This window comes from Tubulanus polymorphus, chromosome 1, assembly GCF_964204645.1.
Source record: "Tubulanus polymorphus chromosome 1, tnTubPoly1.2, whole genome shotgun sequence".
Taxonomy (NCBI): domain Eukaryota; kingdom Metazoa; phylum Nemertea; class Palaeonemertea; order Tubulaniformes; family Tubulanidae; genus Tubulanus; species Tubulanus polymorphus.
The window spans coordinates 27,591,425-27,619,198 of NC_134025.1; the positions used below are offsets into that span (position 1 = coordinate 27,591,425).

At 35.4% G+C, this 27,774-nt stretch overlaps 4 protein-coding genes across 5 annotated transcripts; 3 read left to right on the plus strand and 1 right to left on the minus strand.

The window, feature by feature from the left end:
* Positions 1–840: 840 nt before the first annotated feature.
* On the minus strand, positions 841–11,522 carry LOC141915423 (E3 ubiquitin-protein ligase UBR2-like). Its single transcript, XM_074806946.1, has 41 exons — positions 11,447–11,522; positions 10,960–11,228; positions 10,753–10,831; positions 10,533–10,643; positions 10,159–10,431; positions 9,918–9,980; positions 9,712–9,835; positions 9,468–9,621; positions 9,322–9,373; positions 9,108–9,206; positions 8,623–8,704; positions 8,451–8,529; positions 8,265–8,370; positions 8,052–8,180; positions 7,885–7,978; positions 7,650–7,798; positions 7,457–7,567; positions 7,305–7,370; positions 7,150–7,226; positions 6,969–7,069; positions 6,753–6,877; positions 6,522–6,677; positions 6,222–6,425; positions 6,052–6,145; positions 5,875–5,972; positions 5,548–5,795; positions 5,172–5,465; positions 4,923–5,087; positions 4,729–4,832; positions 4,531–4,642; positions 4,396–4,456; positions 4,209–4,296; positions 3,970–4,122; positions 3,646–3,882; positions 3,486–3,561; positions 3,262–3,395; positions 3,061–3,169; positions 2,828–2,965; positions 2,568–2,738; positions 2,375–2,476; positions 841–2,286 (listed from the first exon to the last, which is right to left on the minus strand). The coding sequence occupies exons 1-41, from the start codon at positions 11,504–11,506 to the stop codon at positions 2,145–2,147; spliced, it is 5,289 nt and encodes a 1,762-aa protein (XP_074663047.1). The 5' UTR covers positions 11,507–11,522; the 3' UTR covers positions 841–2,144.
* A 266-nt stretch (positions 11,523–11,788) lies between these two features.
* Positions 11,789–13,102, plus strand: LOC141914873 (uridine diphosphate glucose pyrophosphatase NUDT14-like). Its single transcript, XM_074806206.1, has 5 exons — positions 11,789–11,931; positions 12,045–12,088; positions 12,298–12,362; positions 12,451–12,676; positions 12,792–13,102. Exons 1-5 carry the CDS (start codon positions 11,848–11,850, stop codon positions 13,021–13,023), a joined length of 651 nt encoding a protein of 216 aa, XP_074662307.1. The 5' UTR covers positions 11,789–11,847; the 3' UTR covers positions 13,024–13,102.
* Positions 13,103–16,020: 2,918 nt separating this feature from the next.
* LOC141913059 (DNA (cytosine-5)-methyltransferase 3B-like) lies at positions 16,021–19,292 on the plus strand. Its single transcript, XM_074804506.1, has 16 exons — positions 16,021–16,200; positions 16,280–16,381; positions 16,446–16,554; positions 16,637–16,765; positions 16,850–16,980; positions 17,058–17,105; positions 17,220–17,284; positions 17,364–17,547; positions 17,625–17,694; positions 17,770–17,915; positions 18,016–18,106; positions 18,187–18,329; positions 18,407–18,492; positions 18,580–18,655; positions 18,738–18,862; positions 18,947–19,292. The coding sequence occupies exons 1-16, from the start codon at positions 16,129–16,131 to the stop codon at positions 19,086–19,088; spliced, it is 1,719 nt and encodes a 572-aa protein (XP_074660607.1). The 5' UTR covers positions 16,021–16,128; the 3' UTR covers positions 19,089–19,292.
* A 1,301-nt stretch (positions 19,293–20,593) lies between these two features.
* LOC141915424 (transmembrane protein 181-like) lies at positions 20,594–27,070 on the plus strand. 2 transcript variants are annotated; one of them, XM_074806949.1, is made up of 14 exons: positions 20,594–20,716; positions 22,667–22,770; positions 22,843–22,910; positions 22,996–23,086; positions 23,171–23,295; positions 23,735–23,854; positions 24,118–24,198; positions 24,293–24,392; positions 24,482–24,609; positions 24,733–24,882; positions 24,953–25,055; positions 25,141–25,365; positions 25,450–25,516; positions 25,613–27,070. In XM_074806949.1, the coding sequence occupies exons 1-14, from the start codon at positions 20,694–20,696 to the stop codon at positions 25,683–25,685; spliced, it is 1,458 nt and encodes a 485-aa protein (XP_074663050.1). In that variant the 5' UTR covers positions 20,594–20,693; the 3' UTR covers positions 25,686–27,070. The 2 variants fall into 2 exon arrangements, with proteins under 2 accessions (XP_074663050.1, XP_074663048.1); XM_074806947.1 differs by lacking the exon at positions 20,594–20,716 and adding an exon at positions 22,402–22,524.
* The last annotated feature ends 704 nt before the right edge of the window (positions 27,071–27,774 follow it).

Here is a 27,774-nt window from a genome sequence, read left to right on the forward strand (position 1 = left end):
AACATTACCACATAAGAATTTCAAAATATGTTTTGTCTTACATGATGATGATGTTTATTTCACCTGTCGCAAAGAATATCCATCACAAATTTCAATGAAAAAAGGTGAACCATTAGGAAGCAACAGGTCTCGGAAAGCGGGCCAAAATTGACCTTTTTGGGCACACATTGGGATTTTCACAGAACGGCCATCTTCAGTGCGATCAGCCAAATATTTCTTGCGCTGAAGGGCCCTTGTGGTGGGGATACAAATATGTGGCAAGATCAAAATGATTTATTGATAGAAGAGTCTTTAAATTTCCCTTGAAACCTTCAAAAATATGTAAACAAGAAACGAAATTCTTAAGATGGACTTTCCTAAATTTACACGATGTATTAACTGTTTAATCCAGTACGAAGCCCTAAGGTAACATAATTTTTGTTAAGATAATTTTTCACAATTTTGACTTACCAACTCGAATTTCGACATGATTTAAGTCGAAATTGTGAAAGAATTATCTCGTATGTCACCGAGGGGCTTCTAAGAAAAAGTGTTTTTTTCAAATTATGAGTGGCAACAAAAATACACCTTTATGTATTTTTGGTAACAGTGCATGTATTCTTCTGAAACAAAGTAGTTTAACGACAAATCAATAACTAAATTAATAAATAAGCAATGCATTCCGATAAAATTCAATAGGGTTAGAGATTTCATTACTGCATTGAATGTTTTTCAAGTACCGAAGAGAAACTAAGCTTCATTCGGAAGTTATTTTGTACCTAAGTAAGAAAATTTCATATGCGATAGCAAAATGGACTTCGCTAAAGCGAGAGGTCACAAAAAGTAAAGAATTATACCACCATGAACCATCAATCCACAAAATAACATAATTTTACAATGATTTCCATGATTGATTATGGTCTGTTTATTTACAATAATAATATACAGCTCTGTAGAGTTCAACAAATTTAACTTTGGAAAAGCAACTACATGACAACAGCTTTTAAATCAAGCACAAAACTCTCCTTTAGATTCCTAAAATATTACATAAACCTATAAAAAGAAAACAATTTAAGTATTGAAGCACACTTTACGACCGAACAGTCATTAATGATTAATGATTTCTTTTAACTGAAAAAACTACCGGTACCTCAAATGTAGAATCCCTCCGAAATATTCAAATAACAAATGTGTCTTGGTTTACACACATGAATAACAAAACAGACTGAAATAATACCTCTGTATATTTATGAATAAGTTATTATAAAAGTTCAGAGGAAAACATCAGTCAAAAAGTCTCACATCCCGGTGACCGATTTATACCCAAGATCTGCATGGAGTGGTTTTCGTACATGTAATTCTTATATGACACAACACTATAATAGACATCACTTGAATTTAGTCACAGCATTCCTCATAGACCCACTATTAGAGGAGTCATATATACAAATATCATGCTTAAAATAAGTTAAAGGCTCAAAAACCACACGAACATTTACAGCAATAAATATTTCCATGCTTTTTATGTACATGTGTTTCCATTTCGTTACATATTGTATTTCTGAAGAAATTTAACGCAAAAACAACGGAAATTCCTAAAACGAAGATCTAAGACGCACTTACGACCTTCAGTCTTCCTTTTAGGGGTTTTTGTGTTACACTCACTCACATAAACTTAGTTTTCTGGCGTTTAACTACCATAACAGGGAGTGAAAATTGCATCATATTTACTGGTTAATAATAGTACATATTCTACAACATATTTCTGCGAATCAAGTCACAGCAATGGTTTTGCTCAGATGATCAACATTTTACTGAAATATTTTAGTGGATTTAAAAGTTGATGATCATGTAATATAATCAGTAGTTCGAGTACTAGGTAATATATTCATCAATGCTTCCTCAAATTGAAACATGCCTTCAAAATATAAAACACCAAGACTTATTTTCTAAATGGACTCATTCTTATAAAGATGAGCTACAATATCGCAGAAGCAAATGTATTTTCAAAAGTGAACATATTTGGCACCGACATTCTAATTGTAACATGTAGTTATTTGCCAAGTAGACAAATACCGGTTAGACAAATGACAATTCAAAAACATCAAATAATGGCTGCATCAAAGTGATTTGTTAAGTGTTAAAATCTTCTAAAACCCTAGTTGCTATAAATGTAACCAGTCGATAGTAGTAAGGTTTGTGTTCGACTCGAGATGATGTGCAATCTCTTCTGGTATTCCATGAGATAACCATAGTTTGTGCAGTTTTTTATATCTCTCTTTACACAGCCGTAGGGGGTTACCACGTCTGTAATATAAAACAATTAAAAACATAAATAGACAAGTCCTTCTCCAACTGAATTCATGTTCGATTTATATATGGAAATATATCCTACCTTAATCCTTGGTCTGTTTCACCGTAGTCATCGAGATATGGTGGTGGAAAGAAACAACCTTTTGTTCTTCCAGACAATAACAGAATCTGACATTCCCTGACTCTGTGAAAACATAAAATATAGGTAACATCATTGAATTGATGAACAACGCACTGCTAAAATTCATATCAATCAATTGAAATAATTTACACACCTCAAAAATAGGCCGACACCAGCACCACAAGTATGAGCATGTGCAGTAGCAGCACCAACCATTATATTATCCAGTTCAGTTTGACAGCAGTAACTTTGAGAACAGAGTAACTGACCACATACTAAACACAACGTTGGTGCTCGACTATCATCTCCATCCGACTTCGGGCAGCTGAAACATCAAAATAAATCATTTATTAGCACAAATTTCGACAGATGAAACAGTTTCTGAATCGTGTTTTTCTTTGTTGTGTCACTTACGGAAATGTTGATGCATCGTTGATGATATCACTGTAGTCATTAGGTAAATCTATCAGCTGATTAATGATGGTGGGATAACTCGCAACATTCTCAGATGAAGCGGAAAATGAATCTTTCACACGTTCATCACTACACCAACTACAAGCAACAATAACCAATACTCATCCAGAATTCATCAACTGCTTATGCATGAGGAATATAAGATACTAACAGTCTTTCTTCGGTCAACTTACCTTTTAACGAGATCTTGAATGACTGTACCTTGATTATCAAAAAGTGTCGATAAATTGACAGGAAGGTCAAGATATTTACACAAAACTGAATGCTGATCAATACAAGAATCTGTAACAAGCCAAATATACATTATCACCACAAATACTCAGTAATGATTCTGTGTTTTCAGCTGCAGGAAATAATTTAGAAGTATTACAGACCTAACAGTTCTTTAGGACTTGGCACACCAGTCAGAAAGTGGAAGAATATGGCTACACTTCGCAAAAATGGTAAACATGCCTTCAAAACGTACTGTTTCATCTGCCACGGAGAAGGTACAACAAGTGTTGTTAGCCTGGAAACAAAACGAAAGTTTATTGAAAATCTATATTTCTTATGGACTCAATATATGATAAATTGAAGATGTTTATGACTATCATCGTACCCAGCTAAATCTCGAACATGTTTGAAAATTCTCAGAAGAGCCTGACTTTCGGCATCCGATTCAATCTCCATACATTCTAAAAAATATTTTATGATCCATTTAATTCCTTAGTGACAGGTAAGGTCAATTGAATGAGAAATCAGATTAAAACAGGTTGTACCTTCATGTTGAAAATCAGCTGTAAGCATAATCTGCACGATGTGTGCAACTAGAACCAGTTCTAACACGTGTTTATCACTTAGATCACCGGTGGGCATTATAGTAAATGATGACTTCTGATCTTCGGTATACAGAGTCGGTAAAGTCAAACACAAGTAGATGAAATAATGAAACATATCGAAATCAATGATGCAAGGAGCTGGAGACTTCGGTTTAAAGTCTGTTTTGTGAAACAACGCTGCAAAATAAATCGAAGAACTGGTGAATGGGAGATATTTTCAACAACTCCTTTGTTTAATACATTAATTCAAAAGTTCCTAGATACCTGTAAGTAGTCTGATACAGTGTTTTTTGACTAGTTCTCTCGTTTGCACCTGATTACAAACAGCGGCAAATTTCGTCAATGCATTCAAACAATCTAACTGCCGTGATGTCATAGCACCAAATAAAGGTTTGCCTTCATTTCTCAAACATTGTTCTGCAAATAAATACAAAGCCACAATTATCGATTGATACAAGAAATAATGAGCTTGGAAGTATGAATTAGCATAGATTGAGTCTCACCAATAGTTTGAATGGTATAGGCACATGTAGACCAGGCTAGGATTGGCACTCTACAGTTTGTATCATCGGGGTTCAAACCAAGCCCAACCTGCAAATATGAGAAATACAGGCATAAATACTACTGGTATATGTTGACGTACGGGCATAATTTATTACTTTTTCAGTATTCTAATTTTCAAATACTTACCGAGTACACATCACAAGAAAATTTGCGGACCATATTTATGATACTTTCTGAGAAGTTTTCCCTAGAAACAGAGAAATAGAATGATAAAGTTAAAGGTCAATCAAGGGATTATTAACTACATTGTTTTATTCTTACCCTTCAGTTTCGTACACATATTCATACAGCATTTGAAAGTTTTTAGCGACACTGTCCGCCATCATCTTAGTTATAAGAGGCAAAGGACAGGGTTGTAGGAGAAATGATTCCTCTGTAACATGAACAAACGATTTATCAATTAATGGTATAAAATCTATTATTAGGTTGAATATCGTTCTGATAATTTCGAACACATACCTTGAACTTCTTTTTCCTCGGCCTCTTGAACGCTTGCTTCAACAGTTTTCAGTAATCCATCCAACCAGTCATTCAAACTGAGATCAATTTCTTTTTTCTCATCACTAAAAGCACAAAGGAGGAATAAGGATCAGTCAAACAAATGTAAAGGTCTCCAGCGCCGAAAGCCACCGGCAGGTAAGTCATACACTTACCATTCTTTCAGTAATGATTGCACCGATGGGACTATAGGTATCACAGTATTGCTTATCGTTTCACACAAAGGACATAAAAATTCCATCTTCTCGATATCGAAACTCGGATGATGACGCAATCTGAACATTCTTCTCCTCTCTTGCATCAACACCGAATCGAAGAATCTACAATAAAACAAATCTACAACGTGCAGACAAATTTGAAATGAGCTAAAAAGAGAAGAGACGATACTGGATGAAACGAATTACGTTTGCCAGCAGTCAGCATGCATAACATGTCCGCATGTGCTCGAATGAGTTCCGCAGAAGAGATCGGCCGGCATGAATAATGGATCATACTCGTCGACATTCTTTATCTTTCGCTCGCGGTTCGATGACAAAACAGTCGATCGTTGAACGAATGTGGCGAGTACCATGGCTCGCCCATCATGATTAAGATCTTCTTGTTCCTGACACAGAATGCACGTCATTCTCTGAACACCCGTGTAATTACTACCCGACTGTTTAGAACCGATACAAACTGGACTCGTATCCGACGCTTGACTGAAATACAACATCGGTCGTTCATTTAAAACACGTATAATTTTTAAACAGCCAGGATCTTAAAAACTCCGTAGAATTATACCTGATATCCATATCAGAACTGGCAGGTTGTAATTCAGAACTTGTGCTTTCAAACAGTTCCGCATTTTCCATGATGAAATTCCTTTGCATCATTGACATCTGGGCCATAATTCGGTTGCGTCGCTTCGCGGCCATTTCCGCCTTTTTCTTCTTCTCTTTCTCTAGTTTTTCATCTTTCACAACTCCCGTTGTGTGTAGATGGTCCATAGCGACCGTGCTGTCTTTCAATTTACACACTTCGGCGAAAGTCTGAAATTATGACAAAATAGACTACATGTAGAAATGTATATAGATATATTGATACAAGCATATCCTGTGGATTAATTACCTTTAGGACCCAACTGAGAAGATCTTTTTGCGCATCATGGGCGAGATTGTGATTTCCAACTAACTGTTCCAGCTGACTAATGATACTCTCATTCGCGCCTAAACAATAACAAACAAATATAGGATGAAGAATAAACGCAACTGTGTAAACGTAATTTCATCGAACAATCAAACCTACCAACAGTTGCTTTTTCCACGAAACAAAAAGCACGTTCACCATTATCATATTGTCGCTTATCTTCGTATAATGCTAGTCCAATCAAATGTAAGGTCTGTATATAAAACACAAGCATTAAATATTGAACTGATTCAGTTAATATTTCACATGTTAAAGACAACTCTATTTACCTTTTCAAACTGAGTTTCCGACCATGACCTTGATCTAGTAGCAGCCGTACGTTTCAGGATGATTTTGATGAGATAAATCATCACATCACAGTGTAATAGATTAACGATCGTTGAAAATGCTTGCGAAAACGGTGGAGGGTACGGTGGAGGAAGGGCCTGATCTTCATTCGCCTGTTTCTTCCTTTTCCTTTGAGCTTCTTCAGACTGTAATAATCAATTATAACAAATACCCGTAGACTTTTCTTAATCAATAAGCTTATCAAAAATTGTTCCTGTCATAAGAGAACAAATCCGCCTTACTTTGGTCTGTTCAGCTCTTGTGTAGTGATAGAAATACGGGTTATAATGTTCGTATTGTTCCTCTTTCAGTTCAAACAAACCCTTCCCGGTTCCAACAGGTTTCTTGAAGTCAGCCACATGATGCAGAACTTGGTCGAGTCCAGTTTCATCATTATGCTGCAAGGTAAAATGATTAGTGGTTACAAGTCATTCTTTAAGATTTCTGTGTATAAGGAAACACGAAGCACGTACATCTTCGGGTAAAGATTTACTAATTTCACTGTGAGCCATCGGATGAATACATAACTGATGTACAACTTCCCTTTTCAAACTATCAGCCTGTGAAACATAGCCAATGTTAGGCACGTATCGTTCCCCTGAAATGAACAATACAATATCAGTATATCAGTTATTAGGAAATGAAATGAAGGAAAAACTATGCTTCTGAATCTTGTTTGAAATATTCACCCAATAATATAATCAAAAGATTTAAGAATTCTTCGGCTATAATCACAGTTTGTCGGACTAGATCATCTTGTGGGCTGCCACCGGGCTGGTCATATTCCTCCCTGAAAATGACAATTCAAAGCAATTCATGTAAAGTACTCATATCATTTGAACAGTGAATGTATAAGTAGTAAGTATGTACCTAATCCACGCGAGTAAATTAAACTTGTTCAGTAAATGAATCATGAACTCATTACTTTCAATAAGAGAAGCACCAGCCTGAAATACATAAATGACACAATAATATGTAATACAAACATCATTGATCAAACACCGGTAGTAAAGAACAATAATAACCTGAATTATTTGAATGTCTCTGTCGTACATTTCAGTTCTACAGCGGACATTACTGTAGAAGAAAATCTGAAAACAGATTAAAGAAATAGTAGGTGAATTCTATAGTGTTTCTGATTGAATTAATGCACAACATGACACGTATATTTACTGACCTGATTTAGTAATGAATATCCATTTCTTCTCCACATACCGGCTTGAGTTTGAGCTATCATCACCTGCGCTCTCAAACCTGGTTCTATCAATTCTATCGGTCGTAACTTTGTCTGAAATAAGAGAAAATCATTTTAATATCGCGTCATAGATACAGAAGTTGAACTTTCAAAGTTTGTGCGTAGTCATTTGTACCTGTAAGGAGATCTCTTCAGAGAAGAACGACAGTCCATGCTGCTCTAGATACAGATGTAAACCAGCCAGAATTCGGTTCAGTGACAAATGAATTGATATCGGTTGACTAGCTACATCGTACTTAATACAATTAGCTTCTTTTCCTGCAACTAAAAAAGAGAAGCGATACCGAGTCAACGTAAAACTCAAATAACATTTCAAAGCTAGTTATCGTAGACGTACGCGACGCATTTACCTGTGCACATTTGACGATTGTAACTATCGAACTGATCTCGACACTGATACAAAACATCAATCACTGCTTTATACGCTTCAATCAACACGTATTTCTACAAGTAAACAGCAAATATTAGATTCCATTAAAATGTAAAGCAATCGTTCGGGTGATTTATATATACTTACGTCAGAACCACACCACTGCAATAATAAGGCTATGTTTCCAGATAATTTCAACTGTAAATTAAACGCCACTTCCCATTCGGGTTCGAACTCGAGATGTTGTCCTGTTTGTCGAGTTACTGAATCCATACCCTAGAATCACACATAGATTCATTATAAGAACATACAATTACGAATGTTTCAAATTTGATTAGATGCATTTAATGAAATGCTTACCTGCATACATTTCAGTAGTTCCAAAAACACATTGAATCCATTGATGAAATTTTCTCTTAGATTATCATTCCACTCTTCAGGGCTCGGTTTACAGGACAGTGCATATCTAGTTTTAATTGAATTTTACCGAAATTAATTATTCACATAAATCGTTTGAACTACATTCTATATTTCTATGAGACTTACTTCAGATCATAAAGCATATATTGAGCTCGACGGAAAGCTTGGCTTCGTTCATTCCTTTCAAATGCAAATTTGCCATCTCCTTCAATGTCAATATTTTCAGTTATAATAAGGAAACAACAGACTTTCACCAAAGACTTGTTTCAATGAATAGTTAATTTTCTGAGTTACTTACTGCGTTTTTTTGATTGACACTCATTTAAAAATGCCCTCAGTATTACGCTAATCAGGTCATGTTCCATTATCAACATCCGTGCCTGTTAAATGTAAATCATCATATGTATGATTAGGAATTAACAAATGTAGGCTGAAAGATTCTGAATCTTGGGGGAAATGAAATGTTTTATAATCGCGATATCCCTGGGGACCATTAAATTATATATCTGACTACATTATCACATCTATCGAGAACGGGTGGCCAATAAAGCATGAAAATTATTGCACACCAATGGGACTTATATGTATAGTCTAAAGGTTACTGGATCACACTACTGGCAGTAAAACCTACCAATGTTGGCACTGTATAAATTTGGACACAACATTTTGTAGCAGACACAAGGCGACTGTGATCATCCTCACAAAACTTTCTCATGATCTGGGGATACAGCTATAACGAGAGGGAGAACAGGTATCAAGATATTTATCTTTACTCGGACCTACCAGTGTGGGTACTGTGAATATCTGAACTGCCTCTGATACGACAGATATTGAGTGTTCATGATCATCTTTGATAAAATCTTTGATGATAAAGGGATACAGCTGTCAAAGACAATAAAACATCGCAGAAAATGTTAATCTCCTTATAACGCAAAACAAAAGCTTATTATATTGTGAGATCATGATTTGAAAGTTATTTCAATAACACTTATATTACCTTGGTGAACAGGATGGCAAAGCGCTTTTTATATTCAGCATCCATGAGAACTCTAAAATAAAATTTTAGAAATATTAACTAACATTCATTCAAACCAACAATGCTTCAATCATGCATATAGATATTTACAACAACGATAGACTCACCCACTCATGATAAGCTGATGAACTTGTATCCTCGCTACTTTCCAATACTGTGTATCTTGTAACAACGCGCGTTCAATAAATGAGAAATTGCCTTCCGTTGTTGAAATAGACGACGTTGCAAAAGCCACGTCACAAAATAGATTACGCAGACCATCTGAAAAATAAATAAACAATGTGGAGCTGATATACCGTACATGTTCAAATGTACCACATATAAGTTTGAAAAATTTCATGGTTTGTTTACCTGATTTTGACACAATTTCCTGAAGCCATCCAAGAATTTTGATAGCGAATAACTGATGAGCAACGACAGAAGTATGCATTACAAGGCACTTTAACGGTCGATTACCGTGTCGAGAAGTTTGTCTCTAAAAAGAGTGAACGGAAACATTCGTTCATTCAGTTTTAATGAGTGAATAATATTGGGAGAAGTAAAATTAAGAGCCTTACTTCAATAGTGCTTCTAGCTCGTTCACAGTCACTGTGTTTCCCAACACGAACAATACTCCTTCCCTACAAAATATATTCAAATCATTAGAATTCACAATTTCAATTCGATCCTATCACACCGCAGATTCCGATCAAGTTAAATAGAATAAATCATCTAAAGACTATTGTAACAATCAACCAAATCCGACTTGAGAGCGGAGTGTTCTGAACATCGAAATACGATAAACCATGAACTACTCACCTCTCTGTCAACAGTAGTTGCAAAATCCATGGCCTCTTTTTTCGTACAGTCGACTGCTCTTTGTAAAGTGGTTATCACTTGTTCATAGGTGTGCACTTCATCATTGAATAACATGGTTACGTAAGTATCATCCATACCATTAATAGGGTTCAGATTAGGGGGTAGAGAATCTGGATGGTCCCAGGTTAATATATGCAATGAATACTCTACAAGGCACCTATAAAGCTTTTCAGTCCTTTGTTTCAGTTCAAGTGGGAGCAACTCAACAGGGTCCTAAAATACAAAATTTAGTATATACAGTTTTGTATGGTTGTGAATTATGAATGGATAAAAGTAGTTTTTGAAATATTTAAAAGTAGTTTTTCAAATCTTACCGATGCTTGTTTGGTTTGTTGACCTGGTTGATGAATATTGCAATAAGGATCAGATTTCCACGCTTCTGCATCACCACAATCGCAATAACCTCCTCCACCAGATGTGCTCATCTGAAATATCAACCAAAATTTACTGAGTGGATAGACATTAAGACCTAAGGAATGAATTATTAGAAATGTTGTCCGATCATAAAAGCGGTGAATAGGTTTCAATACTAACCCTGTATTTATGATCTTTGTGAACACTTTTCTGAAAACACTGAATGCATAAAACACAGGTCGGGTCAGTTCCACAATCCCTAAAATAATAAAGATATAAAATAGCATAAAAAACCTTGTGGGCGAAATAATTACAAATCACAGATAGCTGATTATTCTTTTCAGCAGCTAAAATGAGAATTGAAATAGCTTAAATTTTCTAACATACCGACAAGAATACGTAGGTTCACCCATTTTGAAAACATGACCACATAACGCTGGGGGGTGATCCATTCCTTTCAGTTCTTGGAATACGGTATTTGGGTCTCCTGCACATATAAACGTCTCTAACAGACTGAACAGGATTTTCTTGGCTTTACGATCCTCCTTCTCGGTGTCAGGGCTGACAGCAGCGGTGTAGATATCTGGCACATAATGACGAAAATGCGATTTCAGGGCATCGTCGAGAGTGTCAGTTTCAAATGCTTTATTGAAATCCTACATCAAAAATTGAAAAAATCAGTTAAAGACTTTCACGCACCACATTACTACTGCTGGGCATGGACTGCCAAGCAACAAGCAGAGCAGGAAGAAAAGTGGGTTGAAATGTTGAGTAATTTGAAAAATTTATCATGCAAAATTAGCGAAATCACCATTATCGAGTAATGGAAGCCGAGTTACTCCTTGAATTGATAAGCTCAGAAATAGACATATACCTGTAATATTTGGTTTCGATTGAACTCTATACTGGCCGCTGGTGGTGAATTTTCAGCCATTTTTTCTCATCATCAGGTAAAGGGAGGAATGATATGAAGGACTTTATACAAAGTCCTCTTCCGCGTTTTAATGATGTACACGGGACGGTGTTTTATGAATAAATGTCTCTTTTTTCGTATGTATCGTTGATCGAGTTCAAGATGACATACTCAACAAGATATTTTGTTCTTATTTGTCTGAATCTTTGTACGTAGTTTCTGTAAAGAAGATGAAAAAATAATGAATAAAATTGAATTTTATTGAATCTTTAAGTTCGCGATTTACAACAATTGTGGAGCCTGGATATTTGTTTATTGTTTGTATTTCCGGGTTTATTTTATTTTAAACTAGTTTATTTAACATGGAAAACGTAACCGACTTTGTCATCGAACCGATGAAAGAACAATCAAAGTATATCGTTCAATGTAGGATTAATTACAAACAGGTGATCAATCGTTTTAACTGGCAATCTTAATTACAAGTAAAACCATGACAAATTCAATTTATTTTTATTCATTATATTTTAAGAATACTCGTTAAAATGTAGTTTTCTTACAGGATGGTAAAAGCAAAATTTGGGATGCCATTCAAGAGCATGAAAGGTTTGTAGTTAAAAGTTTGCAATAATTAACTCAAGAAAATACATGGGGTCTCATTTAGGCCTTTCATGATAGGCCTATGTCATATTTTATTCATCTCCCTGACCTATTTCCCTTGTTGGCAGGTGGAACAGTTGTTACTTTGTTCTTTCACTGATTCAGCTTTCGAATAAGATTCACCAATTTTGCTACAAATTGTTTATCATTTTCAGTGTTTGTATCCTCATCTACAATATGACTAAGGATTGCTTTGTGTTTGTGTCGCAGTTTCGACCAGGTATTTTCTTTCATGTACCGGTATTAGATTACTATATCTATCTATTAGAGATTGTATTTATCTGAACTTGATGTGTTTGATATTTCAGGCGTTTATCTGAACTCTGCCAGAAGACAGCTCGGTAGAAAAGAGATGCAAATGTTTGGAGCAGTGGACCCTACATGTGTACCGCCTAAATTAGGAATATCTTATGAAATGTGTGCTGGACTTGTAGATAAGGATATGAGTCTCGAAAAGACTGCTCAAATGGAGTGCTTAGAGGAATGTGGATATGATGTTCCACTCGCCAACATAGAAAAAATTACCTCTTATCGGTAAATATTTTTTTTAAATAATTTTCAAATGCAATAATTTATACAGAGTGATTCATATGATATCAATTCCAATCATATACACACAGGTATGATTTTATTATTTTTTCCCTCGCAGAACTGGGCTTGGGCTATCAGGTGCTCAACAGACATTGTATTATGCTGAAGTTACCGATGATATGAAAGTGTCACTTGGAGGTGGACTTGATGAAGAGGGCGAAATGATTGAAGTATTACATATACCACTAAAAGACAGTAGAAAGTTATTAACTGATGACACTATACCTAAGTCAATTGGATTACTTTATGGCATTATGTGGTTTTATGAAAATAAAAAACGTCCTGAATAGGTGAATAAGCTGAAAGTCTAAAGATTTTTATTTTGGATAATGTTAAAAGTCGTATGAACAATTCATTCAAAGAACTGATACCCCCAGGTATATAATCTATTTTTTGGAAATAAATTATTTCGTTCTACTATAAGTTGTTTATATGCGAATTATCTAATTATGCGATCATTGTCTTGTGCTGCCACCATCTTCAGTAGCTAACACATGGTGGGTGATGCAGAATTTGAATTATTCAAAACTATCTTTTCGAATCCTGATCGTTTGACATTCCAATACTCGAAATATGTTTTGAAGATATTCGTCGTGTTCATCGTAAATGTTGCATTTCTTGATTCGATAAATACAAAGGTCAGTTAAGAACCACAAATTGAAGATGTCGATGGATTATAAACGGACCTGTTGGAATGCGGTTCTGACGCGATCGTTACTTTTTAGGTACTGTTAATGAAGAAAGTTGCTGCGATGGCGTCATCAGCTGCCACAAATATCGGTAATCTTTTTCAGTCTGAGAAGGCACATAACAAGCAGGATGATCTTGATTCAGAAATTACTGATCATTCCTCGGTCACTATTCATAATCATGATCCACCCTCGTCTCATGAGCCGATTGATAAACTTGTAAGTTTTAAGTGCTGCCTGGTCAGTTCGATACAGAATTATTTGTTATGTGAGTTGTTTGAATCAATGTAAATTATTACAAAAGTTGTATGAATGTATTATTTTCCTGACAGATCGATGAAAGAACGAATGTCAAACTCCAAGAGTCGGTTGGTCCATATGAAAATTGTTATGAAAACACTACTAACAAACGTAGAGTTTCCAGTAGAGAATTACAGGAGTTGATAGATGACAATGATAGATGGATTAATAAGGTAGGCGAGTAACTGTAGTATTAGATTGGAAATTTAGGTCACTGAAAAAATGTCAATGAGTAAAAGTTGCTTGAAATTTATGTTTTGTAAAACTGTATATTCTTTCATGCAAGCTATGTATTTTTTCATTCAGCATTCTGTAATAACAAACGCAAAGAGAAAACGTCTTTCTGAAATCACTGCTGTTTCTCAGCCTATGGCTGATGAACAAAAGTCAAGAAACTGTGTAAAAACAGTCCCTATATTGTCTCCATCCATGGATTCGGTGACTGAAAAGCAGTTGGTTGACATTGCATCTACTTCATCTACGCCTACTAGCATTGGTAGGGAATCAAATGATATATCGCCAGTTTTAAATCATCAAACTGAAATAATTAAGAAGTCATATTCCAGAAGAGAGAAAAGGAGGTTATTAAAGGTCAAAATAGAAAATAAGAGAAAGAAGAGAGCTGGAAAATCTATCGCTGAGCTATCTGTGAGTGAGTTACATTGTTCAATAAACGAAGTAAATAATGTAAAACTATCAGAAATAACTCCAAAAGTGGCAGACAGCATTGAAAAATATACAGAAGCATCTGCAATTGAATTAGATTCAGATGAATTAACTGTTAACAATAAGCCGAAATTAGTTGCAGTTGACTTAAACTCGTCTGGTAAGATTCCAGTGACTACAGAAAAGTTGGATAAATTTTCACCCGATGACAGCGTTCAAGAATTTAAATTGGATGAATTGTTGTCTAATGACAATCCATCAGAAATCAAGTTGACAATAAATTGTTCTTCATCTAATAAAAGTTCAACGTCTGAGACTAATTTAGTCACACGTCCTCAAGTTGAGAAATCTTCATTGAATCTTGAGGGAAAGAAACTAGAAAATGATTGGCCTAAAAAAGCGATTACCAGTGTGATGAACCCAGCTAAATCGGCTCCTGTGAAGGAGAAAGATAACTACTTCTCTGAGATAATCGTTGAGGATAACAATGAATTAAAAGATATCCTGAAATGGGAAGATATAAGCGAATTGAAAAAGCGAAAAATGTTCTTCGTTTCATTCGAGAATTATGTGCCGACCAATTCTGACCGGTCTATGAAAATAATGCGATTTATGTCGGATACAGATGCCAGAAAGATTCTTAATGCATCCAGTAGCAGTATCAAACCACAACTTGATGAAAAGAAAGATTCAGTTGAGCAAATGGAAGTTGAAGATTGTAATGATAATGATATAAAATGTAGAGGAATTTCCGGCACTAGACTGCTTCCTGAACCGAACACGGCTAAAGATAATTCCAACGACATTGCCTCAACTCAAATTACCACTGTTGTTGAGATTCATGAACGTGTACCTGCAAATCTGTTACATGCAGCTGATGGTCATGATGATACAGGGCTCGCGGATTCTATCTCTAATGAGCAAGATATTGAAATAGATAGTGAGAGTGACCGTGCATCGCTAGTTCCAATGTCTGAGATAAGAAGAGATCTGAAACGTAATTCTTCTCAAGATTTAACTGATAAAAGCATAGATCCAAGTCTTCACGCGCCTGTTTTACGACCACACAAGTCGATTACTGTTTCTGCTGGTAGTACTGTTGCAAATGACAATGTAAAGTATTTATTTTCCATATCTTCATTTTCAAAAAATGTTTCAGCGTTCTTTTCTTATCAGTCAATGTAATTTGTAACAATGACTTGCAATTAATTTTCAGTCTGCAGATCTAAAAATGTTGTCTGCATTTCAAGATAAACCATACAGCCTTCGTCTTGCCCCAAAGACAGTTGAAAAGTTTCAGGTATCGAATCGACCAGATAGTAAAACATCTACACCTACAAAATCATCATCATCTACAAAGTCAGCCAAAGACCCGAATGAACCTGACGTACGTCTAAGTTTCTACAAATGTGAGGGTAAAGCTTCAAATACATCTAAGAATGATGAAGTCAATGATCTCCCTAGAATTACATCTGATGAAACATTTAAGAAAACACCAACAAAGAAAGTGAAATCGTCAGTTGAACTGTGTGCCATAACTCCACCTGATTTAAATCAGTTAGTTCAGTCTTCAAATAAGAAGGTATATATGTGATCTAAATGACTTCTAATGAGATGAATGACGTGATGATTAAATTGCATGAATGTTAATCTTTATTTTAGGGTTTGGGCCTCGGATGTATAGTGTGGGCCAAGTGGAGCGCTTTACATTGGTGGCCTGGTGTCATTGTTTTAGGTACTATGTGTGGTCTTCCTGTGTCTCAATGGGGAAAGTATTGGATCTTTTGGTTCGGTGATCACAAGGTTTCTGAGGTAACCATTTAAATACATCCATTTACTGTCAAATATCTGAGAATTTTATTGACTGCAAAGTTTTCATTCATGATTTCAGATGAATAGGGAGAAGATCGTTCTTTTCGGGGAGAATTTTATGAAGTGTTATTCAAAGAATGCGGGCAAAACATTGCGAAGAGCTGTAGTGGAAGCTATCCAGGTAAGAACATATTAAAACCCTGACAGTTGATAAGAGTTGAACTACTTTGTACAGTTTATCATAGGAATGCGCTGCCAGAACCAGACATTATCTACGAGATGACAATGAAGCTCTTCTATGGGCACTAGAATCTTTCACAGGTGTAACGGATATAAATTTTTCACCACAATGTGGTAAGCGTACTATTGAGCATTATGAGTTCCTGTTTATCTAACAGTGGCTTGAAGTTTTTTACTGTCTTTGGATTGTTTTTAGGTGAAGAACTTTCAGTCTCAATTATGAAACGTCTACTTGATATCAAACAGATAATACGTAAGAAAGAAAACAATTTAGACGTTGATAATAAACTATTCAGAATAGAAACGGCTTGTGAAACAACAAAAGGTAAGAACACAGAAAGTGTAAACCTATATGATCAGGATCATATTTAGATATAGAACTGAATAATTGGGATTTGAAATTTTTCAGCTAACTTATTTCAAGAAGTGCGAGATAGACAAAGGAAAATTGAAGATATTTGTATTGCATGTGATAATACCGATGTAACGGTTGCAGCTCAACATCCATTCTTTTACGGTGGAATATGTGGACAATGCAAGGTACAATTTAGATATATTGGAATATTTCAGATTTGTTGTAAGTTTGAATATAATGCACTAATGGTTCCATGTTTCAGAGTGATATCATGGAAACGATGTTCGCTACAGGGTCAGATGGATTATTGGTTTGTATAGAATTCAGTTTTGTAGTGTAACCATGTGTCTGAACTCGAACCCTCTGATATATAAGTCCATGTCTGAAATTTCTGACTGGATTTCATGTATTTTGTTCCAATTAGATGTACTGTGTTGTGTGTGGAAATGGTGGTGAACTTTTCGTCTGCGATGATCCTCTTTGTAACCGGTATGAATATTAGCCTGTATTATATTTCGAGGTATGGGGTTAGCAACAAACTGTATATCAATTTGAATATTTATTCCAGAGTTTACTGTTCTGGATGTATTCTATCATTGGCTGGTAAAGATGTATTAGAAGTCGTCCATACAGCGACACCTTGGTTATGTTTCATGTGCGCAGAGTACAATTCTTTTACGCAAGGTCTGCTGAAACCAAAGGCTAACTGGAAAAATAATATCATAGACTTGTTTCAACCTGATGGTTATCAGGTATGATTATACATGTTTTATCAGTATGAACCATTTTCTTGCTTAATGGATTTTAGATGATGTGCTTTATTTTACAGCCCATCTCACCAGATGACTTCCCTCGTCAACCTGTTCGAGTTTTGTCTCTGTTTGATGGAATAGGAACTGGTCTGTACATATGAACACCTTTAGCGGCTCGATTTAGATTTAGATAAGAGATCGTTTTTGAATGTTACATTACAGGAAAATTTGTTCTGAATGAATTGGGTATAAAGGTGGAAGTATACTATGCAAGCGAGATAGATCAAGATGCGATTAATGTGACTAAGACGCAGCATGGAGATGCGGTAATTCACATCGCTGATGTTCGACAACTTGATGACGAAAAGGTACAGAGTGATCATGATTATAACGACTCATAAACTTGCTGTATCTTTTTAGAAGTTTGATAAATTCAAGGTTTTGTATATACGGTTTGTGATATTTCAGTTGAAACAGATTGGTCCTATTGATCTACTGATAGGTGGTTCTCCGTGCAATGATCTTTCACTTGTGAATCCTGCTAGAAAAGGCCTTGGAGGTAGAGAGTGTGAAAATAAAACCAAAAACGAAACTCAAGTTAAATATTACCTCTTGATGATGTGTTATTTTTCATTTCAGAGGGATCTGGCTTACTATTTTTTGAGTATTTCCGAATACTGACCACCATCCAGTCATTGCAACATAGACATTTGTTCTGGTTGTTTGAAAATGTTGTGTCAATGCCGAAAGATATAAAATCGACCATTACACGATTTTTAAGGGTGTGTATATTTTTGATTCATCTGAATGAAAAATTGCTGTATTTCCTTCCTAACAATAATCATCATATGTTTTAAAGTGCGAACCCGTTCTTCTGGATGCTATTTATTTCTCTGCCCAGAAAAGAGCAAGATATTTCTGGGGAAATATTCCTGGCATGTACTGGTATGTGTGTATCGCATCCGCATTCATTACACAAATGTCTCTCTTCTTTTCTTCCTGTACTCAATAACTAATGTATTTCTTTTCCAGTCCTCCACAGTTAGAAGAAAATCCTGATCCAAATCTTGATGAAATGCTCACTCCAAACTGCAATCGGCGTGCTACTGTAAAAAAGTTTTGTTTCTAATTCGCGCTATATTTGTGTATGATATTGTAAAGAATGCTGATATATAACCTTCTTATCATAGGTTTCTAAGATTCGAACAGTTACTGGAAGAAGTAACAGCATCAAACAAGGGAAAACTGTCAATGGAATTATGCCTGTTGTCATGGATGGAAAGGAAGATGGATTGTGGATTCCTGAACTTGAAAGGTGAGCGAGAATTATCGAATTTCTCTATGGTGATCCCTGACCTTTGATAATCTTCAGATATTAATTTCTAGAGTTTTCTTGTAGGATATTTGGATTTCCTGCTCACTATACCGATGTTGGAAATCTTCCACCTCACAAACGCCAAGTGTTACTGGGAAAGTCTTGGAGTGTTCCTGTTATACGCAAATTGCTCTTTCCTCTGAAAAAATTCTATGAAACTTTGTAGTGCTTTATTTTGAAGATAACTGAATAAATTGTAAGAATGTCTTCAATACTGAAAATCTCAAAACGGATCAAACCAATGTTCCGGGGGTCGACTTGGCAATGACCCTTACCAGTCTGTAAAATTAATCTTATTGTGACAATTCCACAATATAAAATTTGGATAATATTTTAGTACCCGGTATATAAAAAGTACCAAATGTAATTTTCGGATTTGTGTGTATACATTCAATAGATCTAATCATGCAAAAAGTCATGCAAAATCTTATTAAAATATGTTAAGTTTTAGAAGCAATTTTATTGTTTAATTCTTAATACTACTTTGTTAGATATACATATTTAATGTTTTTAAGGAATGTTCATTTATTTAAATTCTGGAATGGTTTTTCAGAATTCTGTGATCAATTGATATCCGGTATAGTCAGCTCAAAAAGTTTATTATGTTATGATTGGGATGCAATCTGAGATGGATCATTTGCAATATCTTCTGATCCCACAATTTGATGTCTAATTTTGATATTGGTTAGATTCTGTAATTTCAAAAGATGCAATTACACTGTGGTCTTCTCATGACTATGAACAAATAAATCTTTTGTGAATTACTTTGACAATTGTTAGCTTTCCATCTGATTACTGATTATCTATCTAAGTTCTCTGCTATCGGAATTTCACCTTGGTATGTAATGACATGTGGCTGCAACGTAACTTTCCTTTCCCATCCACGTTGCCATGGCAACCTGCTATTATGTGCTAAGTAGTATCTGACGCTGAGCTGTCAAAAGGCTGAATAATTTATCCATAATGGCGCTGTATCTGATGTAGCAATCGTATTTGTAATATATATTTCTCTTAACTCTGGTGATGGTTTAAACACTATCGTTCTGTTATTTTCGCGCTGAGATTGAAGAGGACTGGAACACCATGGATAACTGGAGTCAATCATTTTATACACCGACTTGGACATTAAAACTGAGATCGTTTTTCGCCACTTTCTCAGATCTGTTTAGTGAATTTGGTAGATACGTAACGCCCAGTTATCAACATGATCGTTGTGAAAGGTAAACTAATAACAAGTTTGTGCTGATGTTTTAGCGTGCAACCGGCGCCCGCCCGCCGCACGGGCCGTGCAGTCAGCAGTGCTAGAAACACTAGAATAGGCCATAATAATATTGGGAATCAGGGCCACGGTATGGGCTAATATCATTATATTGAATGGTCATTATATCGACGTCTCATTAGGCTGAATACGGCTCAGCAGTTCGGGGGCCTAGCCATGGCATGTGTCACGGCCAGTGTTTTTATCATATACGGTACTACTGATTCTAGAGAATACTAGAGATTCATTGGAGATACATTAGACCAAAAGTTTTATTTGTATGATTTTTTATTGGCTAAAGTTCCAAAATGATTTTACAACTGACAAGCCCAAGACGCCGCCCGCCAGCCGCCACATTACTCGATTTGACACATAAAGTTCAGGCAAGCGAGGATTTTTCTTATTGATAGATGGCGCAAGAATCGTTTGATTTTACTTCCGTGTTCCGTGGCTCATAAAATAATGGAATATACGTTTTTAAATTAGGTTCTAACAATTGTCGCCGCAGCTAAAATGGTTATACATGAAATTGAAGCGTAAGTCTATCATCTAAGAATAAATTTACCTTTATTTTGCAATAGGTGAGGCGAGTGAGGACGTGGTGGGATAAAATCAACCCAAATTCAATTTAATATATTCCATATCAAACTGAGTAAATTAGATGGAAGTCTGCTAATGACCATGACGACAAAGATAAATTTAAATTTGATGCGTTTTTGGTATACGCGTAATCAGTTGGGGCTGGCAGGTTAGACAGCTGAGCAGGATCTGGCCTTTTAGTCTAGCTGTTGTTCCTCGCTCGGAACCGTAACAATGTCTGGTATCCAGACTAGATCTGACAAAACAACTAACTGAGTAGTGGGCAAAAAGTTATCGGTAGCTTTATAGACACTTAAATCAGTTTTTATGAAAGTAGCTAACTCAATTTCAATTTTAAACTGACATTAGATGATAAATTGAAGTGCCGGTATCCCATTCAATCATATTCAGTGCTGGTAAAACTAAGTGGCAGCTTTTTCAATGTTTATTCAACACCATGAAATTAGGGATTAGTGTCTTAGAGAAGAAGCCCCGGCGGCTTAGGGTTAAAGGTCTAGAGGGTGAGAAAAGGTCCAGAAAGTTTTAAGTTTGAGTTCCATCATTTGCCCCAGAGGATAGAGTACTGCGCTAGTACACACGTGCTTGAAGCATGTCCGAATTTTCGTGGTTTTGTAACTTAGAATTTCGTAATTATATAGTTCCGACGCATTGAAGAAATCACGATTGTAGTATCAGTACCGGTACTCTTGGCACTTTGTTAGAAAATAGTTAAGATAGTTAATAGATTGTGAAAATCAGAAGGTATTCAACTCATGTTGCATTGGTGAGCTTTATTTACCAGGTGCATTACGGTTAGGCCTATAGCGATTTTTCTGAAAAAAAAAATAAATTCGTGGAAATGATATTCATACATGTTTTCAGCATGCATAAAGATAAAACTCATCAATTGATTTTTCTACAAGATAGAACTGCTCAGTATGGGTTTCTTCGTAGAGCCATATGGTTTCCAGTTTATAGACAGTCGTATATTGAAAAGACACTGCTTGAAAGCATAATACAACTTACTACAGCTGTGATTGATCACCACAAAGGTTACAATTATGAAAATTAGGATTTATGTATATAACAGAATAGCATATTCTTCTTAGATTAGATTTAGATATAAAAACTGCAACCATTAATTACAAAGAAACTCATTAGAGAAGCAGTTTTTGAAATAAATTTTTATCTATGGTTATCAACAGAAATACATAAGAAAAAGAGTATTTTTGTAATTGAGAATCAATTTATCATGTATGTGAAAGATAATTGAAAAATTGTTCGAAAATCGATATCTCATTACATTGAAGATGATTAGAAAAATCTATAAATTCATTCCTCGAGCACCAGATGGCAAGTCTATTACTGTTTACTTATAGAAAAATAGAAAGTTTGAATAATGATAACAATATGTTGACATTAGCTGTCCGGTGATGATAAGAAATTTACATGTTTCTCTATGGGTCATCGGTATATTCATTGCTCAATACAGACACTATATGTAGACACTGTGATCTATTTTTTGTGAACGTTCCATTCTCAGGAGGCTCTCGTATATAGGACAGTTTAGATAGGATGCGTAATGCTACTATCAGATTATAATGTTCGTGCTGACGTCTAGGGAGATATTATTAGGAGTAATGAATTACTTTTCTTATGAGTTTCGATAGTCTACGGCAGATGAATACAATATGACTAGCATTTTCAAATTAGCAGCTTCATATATTAAAATGGACGAGAAAAAGGATTATGAAATCATGTTACGGTAAATTTAATGAGGAGGAATATAGGTATATAAGAGAGTATGATATTAGATAGGGACAGTATTGTGGTATGCCAGTTATGCTCTATGCAAATGTCAATTTATTATGATTCTTTAAATTTGAAAATTCATTGTCACATTTCAGATCGGTGCAGATGCGGCTTTATGCCATGAGTAAAAGACAGTTCGTTCTGGTCTTTTTCGTGTTCTTCTTATGTTTTGGTATTACTGTTCTGATCGGTGTTGCAGGTATGTTTATAGCTCAATAGATTAGTAGTTACATGCCAATTCAATTGTTTATTTTGACTGTTCTGTTTATAGGTCCTCCAATTACTGTAGCCACACAGCAAAATGCGTCTTCCCTCATACCAAAGCCAGCGAATATGAAGGTAAAAATTGGTTGCGCTTGTACTTACTATAAATTGAGCGGGATCAGATATTTTATGTTATCTTATTTTTTCGTCTCTTCTATAGACTGGCCCTTTCATTCTTAAATCAACCCCTTTGAGTACTTTTAACCAACAGCTATGGATTACTTCTGTTGTTGTTACTGATAATAATGGAGGTGGGTAAAGAAGGAATATTCCTTGAAAACCATCCTTTCGATAATAGACTGTATGAATTAACTGATCTATGCGATTGTTATTAGGAGGAGCATTTAGTCAACCTTTTGAAGTAGGAATACGAATACGTGGTATGTTGGAAGAGAATAAGAGTCAGTTAGTTTATACGCATGAGGTTCATAATCGAACTCGAACGTTACATTGTGTAAAGGTTTGTAACTTCTTCTATTCATCTACCATGGTACATAGCGAGTCTCCGAAGCGCTTACTATTCGCACAAATCTTAGAAACGCTTACTAAGTGCTCACTTTTTGATTTTTGGTATCCTAAATTTCCATGTACATATAGACTAATAATCATATATCAACAATTTATGTTTATGGCCGTGGTCTTGAATGATAAGTGTCATTATGCCTCATAAAGGTGCTTTAGAATGCATATTTCGACTCAGCCTTTCTACTATGAACCTTGTCCACAGTTTCATACGCAACTATCTTATACAATATGCCGCGTATGCCTACAACAACATATGTTCTTTTATAGAAGATATTTGCTAGTGTAGTTCTTGCTAATAATGTCTGTCTGTATATTTCATTTAGGGGTATGACACAAATGCTAATATTACATACATGATACCTATTCAAATTTAGGAATGTAAAGAGCAGATATTCCTGCATCTGGGTTACTTGGATTTCTCGTCCTATATCGTCACCATACAGTTTTATGGTCTTGAAAACATGAAAATCAACATCAAAGATATTAAATTCTATGTGAGTATGGAAATATTTCATCCTCGAGTTTTCAGTTGATTGAGGTGTTGAAATAAATAATCCCATTCATATATGATGCATATAATTACACACACACCTGGCTTGTGTGAGGTATTATGTTATTATTTCCATGTGTGCTAAAATTATTTTTATGTGACACCTGTTGGATCGATTACTGCATCACTTTCTAGTACTGTGCATGTATAATGCATCTATTATAACATCTTTATTCAACTGTGTCCTTAAATCATTTCTTAAAACAGTTCAAAAGTTTCAACCCGACGTTCACGCAATTAGAAATCTGGTTTCGTTTTGTATTTTTGGTACTCACATTCCTAGCGACAGTAAGTTCTACAAAAAATTGGTGTGAAATAAATTATGATTCTATCTTTCGTTCAAGTGTTCCGATAGTAATTTGACTGTTTGTTTTCTGCATAGTGCCTTTTTGCTCATTCATTGAGGAAGTTCTCTATGAGAGATTGGTCAATAGAACAGAAATGGATGTCTGTGTTGCTGCCACTGTTACTGCTTTATAATGGTAAATAAATGCGTTCTTTACGATAAATATGAATCTGTTAATCCTCAGATAACGTTTAGTAATTAGATGTAATGCACAATGTATTTTAGATCCGATATTTCCAATGACATTCCTCGTGGATAGTTGGGTACCCGGCATGTTCGATGCATTATTTCAAGCATCATTCCTTTGTGCGTTACTGCTGTTCTGGTTGTGTATTTATCATGGTGTACGACAGGTAACATGTAGTTCATTTAGTTTTAGGTGTCAAGAAAATATTCCTCTTAACAAAACTTTTGAAAATAAGAAAATCTGTAATCATGACAATCACGAGTTTTTCTTTTGTTGATTATTATTACAGAATGATCGTCATTTCACGTCATTCTATCTGCCGAAGTTGATCATTGTCGGTATATTATGGATTACGTCGGTAACTCTTGCTTCCTGGGAGGAGTATAACGAGCTTCAAGATCCTACTTACAATTACAGACTCGATACGGGAAACTTTATAGTATGTTTACTTCATGATGCAATCATTGAGAATTCTGGAAAATTGTACTTACATTATACCATGTTTTCAGGGTTTCAAGGTATTTTTCTTTGTCATTGGTGGTTTATATCTTCTGTATTTGATATACCTGTTAGTAAGGGCATATGCTGAGCTGAGGTCTATGCCATACTTCGGTAAGTGAGCGTTTCTGTTACCTTATAATGTTGATTTTGTAGAACCATTATGTATTAGTCTATCTGTATATATTTTGATTACCAGATTTACGACTGAAGTTCACTACAGCGCTTATGGTGATTGTCCTAGCTATCAGTATTGCAATAATGGTTCTTCGTTTTGGTGAAGGCATGTTGGAGGATAATTTTGTTGCCGATCTCTCTACGAGATATGCCAATTCTGCCGAGTTTTTATCATTCTACGGTTTGCTCAACTTCTATCTGTATACAATGGCATTTGTATACTCTCCTTCAAAGAATGCAGTCTATGGTGAGTGAACATCATGCAATAATCGAAGAACATAGGTTTAACAATGTATTTAAATGCGTTATATTTGATGAATGGATTTTTCAGAATCTCATTTCAAAGATAATCCAGCTTTGTCCATGTTAAATGACTCGGATGATGACATTGTGTATGGGTAAGTTTTCTTTTTGTTGTTTTGAGGTGTCGGCCATGCAACTGCTGCCAAGTGTTGTGAAATTGATTTTGAGAATTGGATGATTGCTTATTTTAGGTCTGATCATGAAGAAACATCAGCTCTTACAAGGATTACATCAAAATATGATAGCGATGAAGAACTAAGATAGACTATAAGTGAATCACATGCTGTCTAATTGCATTTCATCATTGTATATATCTGGGTTTCAATTTTCACAGTTGGGGCTTCTTCAGTAAGCGCTCAACTCAAAAATATTTTGCATCATGGCAAAATGTAAAGATTTTTAAATTAAGATCTGTTTGAATATGTAACGTTCTCTTAGGATGCATGGTATGTATGCGTATGCATGTATGTTTTAGAGGCAACAACGAATAAGTCAATGAACAAAAATGTTTAAGAAATGTTGCTGTACATATACATGAAAAATGAATATTGAACATAGTTTTATCTAATGTTAACATGACAATTAATTGCGTAGTGTACTAATATTGTAAACATATTCTTTGCGATGGTTGATTTATTTATTTATTTGTACAGTGCTAGTCATTCTTCATCATTTGAAATGAATAATGGTTGATCTACTTTCAACCCTAACAGAGTCATCAAATATATTGGTAATTTATGTACATATTTCATTGTTAGACATCAAAGTTATTTTTAGTTCGTTGTAAAGTAGATATTTTTGACCAGTATGTCGTATTGTAATGGAAATCTACTTAGGACAGTAGTGATTGCCAGCGATAAATGATATCATCACACTGATGACTGTGTTATGTGCTTTTATCTTATGCTAACAGGAATACGTTTATTTGTGTGTATGGTTGCATGAGTAGTGGTTTGGGTGTTGGGCTTCTGATAATAAGATTTTACCTTGTTATTTCATATACAGATTTATAGCAAACTATATACTTCTAGAAATGGTATGGCTGGCCCCAGGTCAAACATTGCTCAGTTTTGGTTAAAGGTTAATGGCAGTACTAAATCTAGATATGTAAATTAGAATTGTATTCTGACTGGTTCTTGATATAGCGATCAGTTGTTTTATGCTTTCTGGGTCGTTCACTCCAGATCAGTGGTATATTACCATGTGAGGAATATAACAGATGTATTTTATGGAAGTCCAGATGTTGTACAACTGTTACTCCAATCTACATCGTTCTATTGTTAATAGCTCGTTACTGAGGAATTGTAAAACCTTGTAAGAATCTTTCTGATTTCAGTGCACCGATAAGTTCCATTTCAAAGTGTCAATCGTTAAAATCCACTTGTTGAAAAAGATTGAATTTGTTACAAATATCTGAAAGCCAAAGTTTCACAAAGCAAAATGATGATTGTTGGCTACTTATGGCAACCTCATTCGTGATGACTTCAACGATATAATTTAGTTGTAATTAGTTTTGTGAAATGGCCCGCGTTATGAACAAATGTTGGAAAATATTTGTTGAGTGAAGAAGGAATCGTTTAAGATAGATATTGTAAGTGAAAGTCTGTTTATTATTTAGATAATTATTACATATGTATAATAAACATCATTCCAGTCAAGTGACTCTATCTTAGTTGTAGTTGGATTGTTTTTCATTTTCGACTTTGTTATAAGGATTATATGGTGCAGTCAAAGTGACCGTTTTTGAAAGCGGTCCTTGGTGAGCAAACTCTTGGATCGCGTATGGTTTGTCGATGAATGGTCTATAACACGCTCTCATTTCGCTGACCATACCCGGTTTTTCGGGTTGTTTTTCCATCGGACCCTCGATCGGACTTCGGGGCACGAATCCGGCATATCTTGGCCTCTGGCGGACGTAATTATACTCTAACTGGTCCATGAGCACGAGACGCCGAATTTTTTCGTCACTTGTCGGAAGTTTTCGTCGGCGGAGATTTAGACGAGGAGTCTTAACTGCCGGGTTCATGTCTCGCACATGATCGACTGGCGGCCGATTCTGTACCCTATCCCAAAACGAACCTAATCGTTGCCAATCGGCATTTTCGCGTTCATACCTTCTTGGTCTATATTTCACCGGATCAGCGTGTTGATCTACTGTTGAGTCGGGTACTGGTTTGACCTGTAATGGCAGAGCACTATCATCTGTTGCCTTTTTCGTGCTGGTCATGTATCTAATTGCTATCTCTTTCTGTTTCTCTGGTGAAATGACCTTTTTCTTGCGTTGTATATACGGTAACATCGTACCGACCTTCTTATAGCAATCATTTTTCATACATTCCTCAGCAAGTTTTAA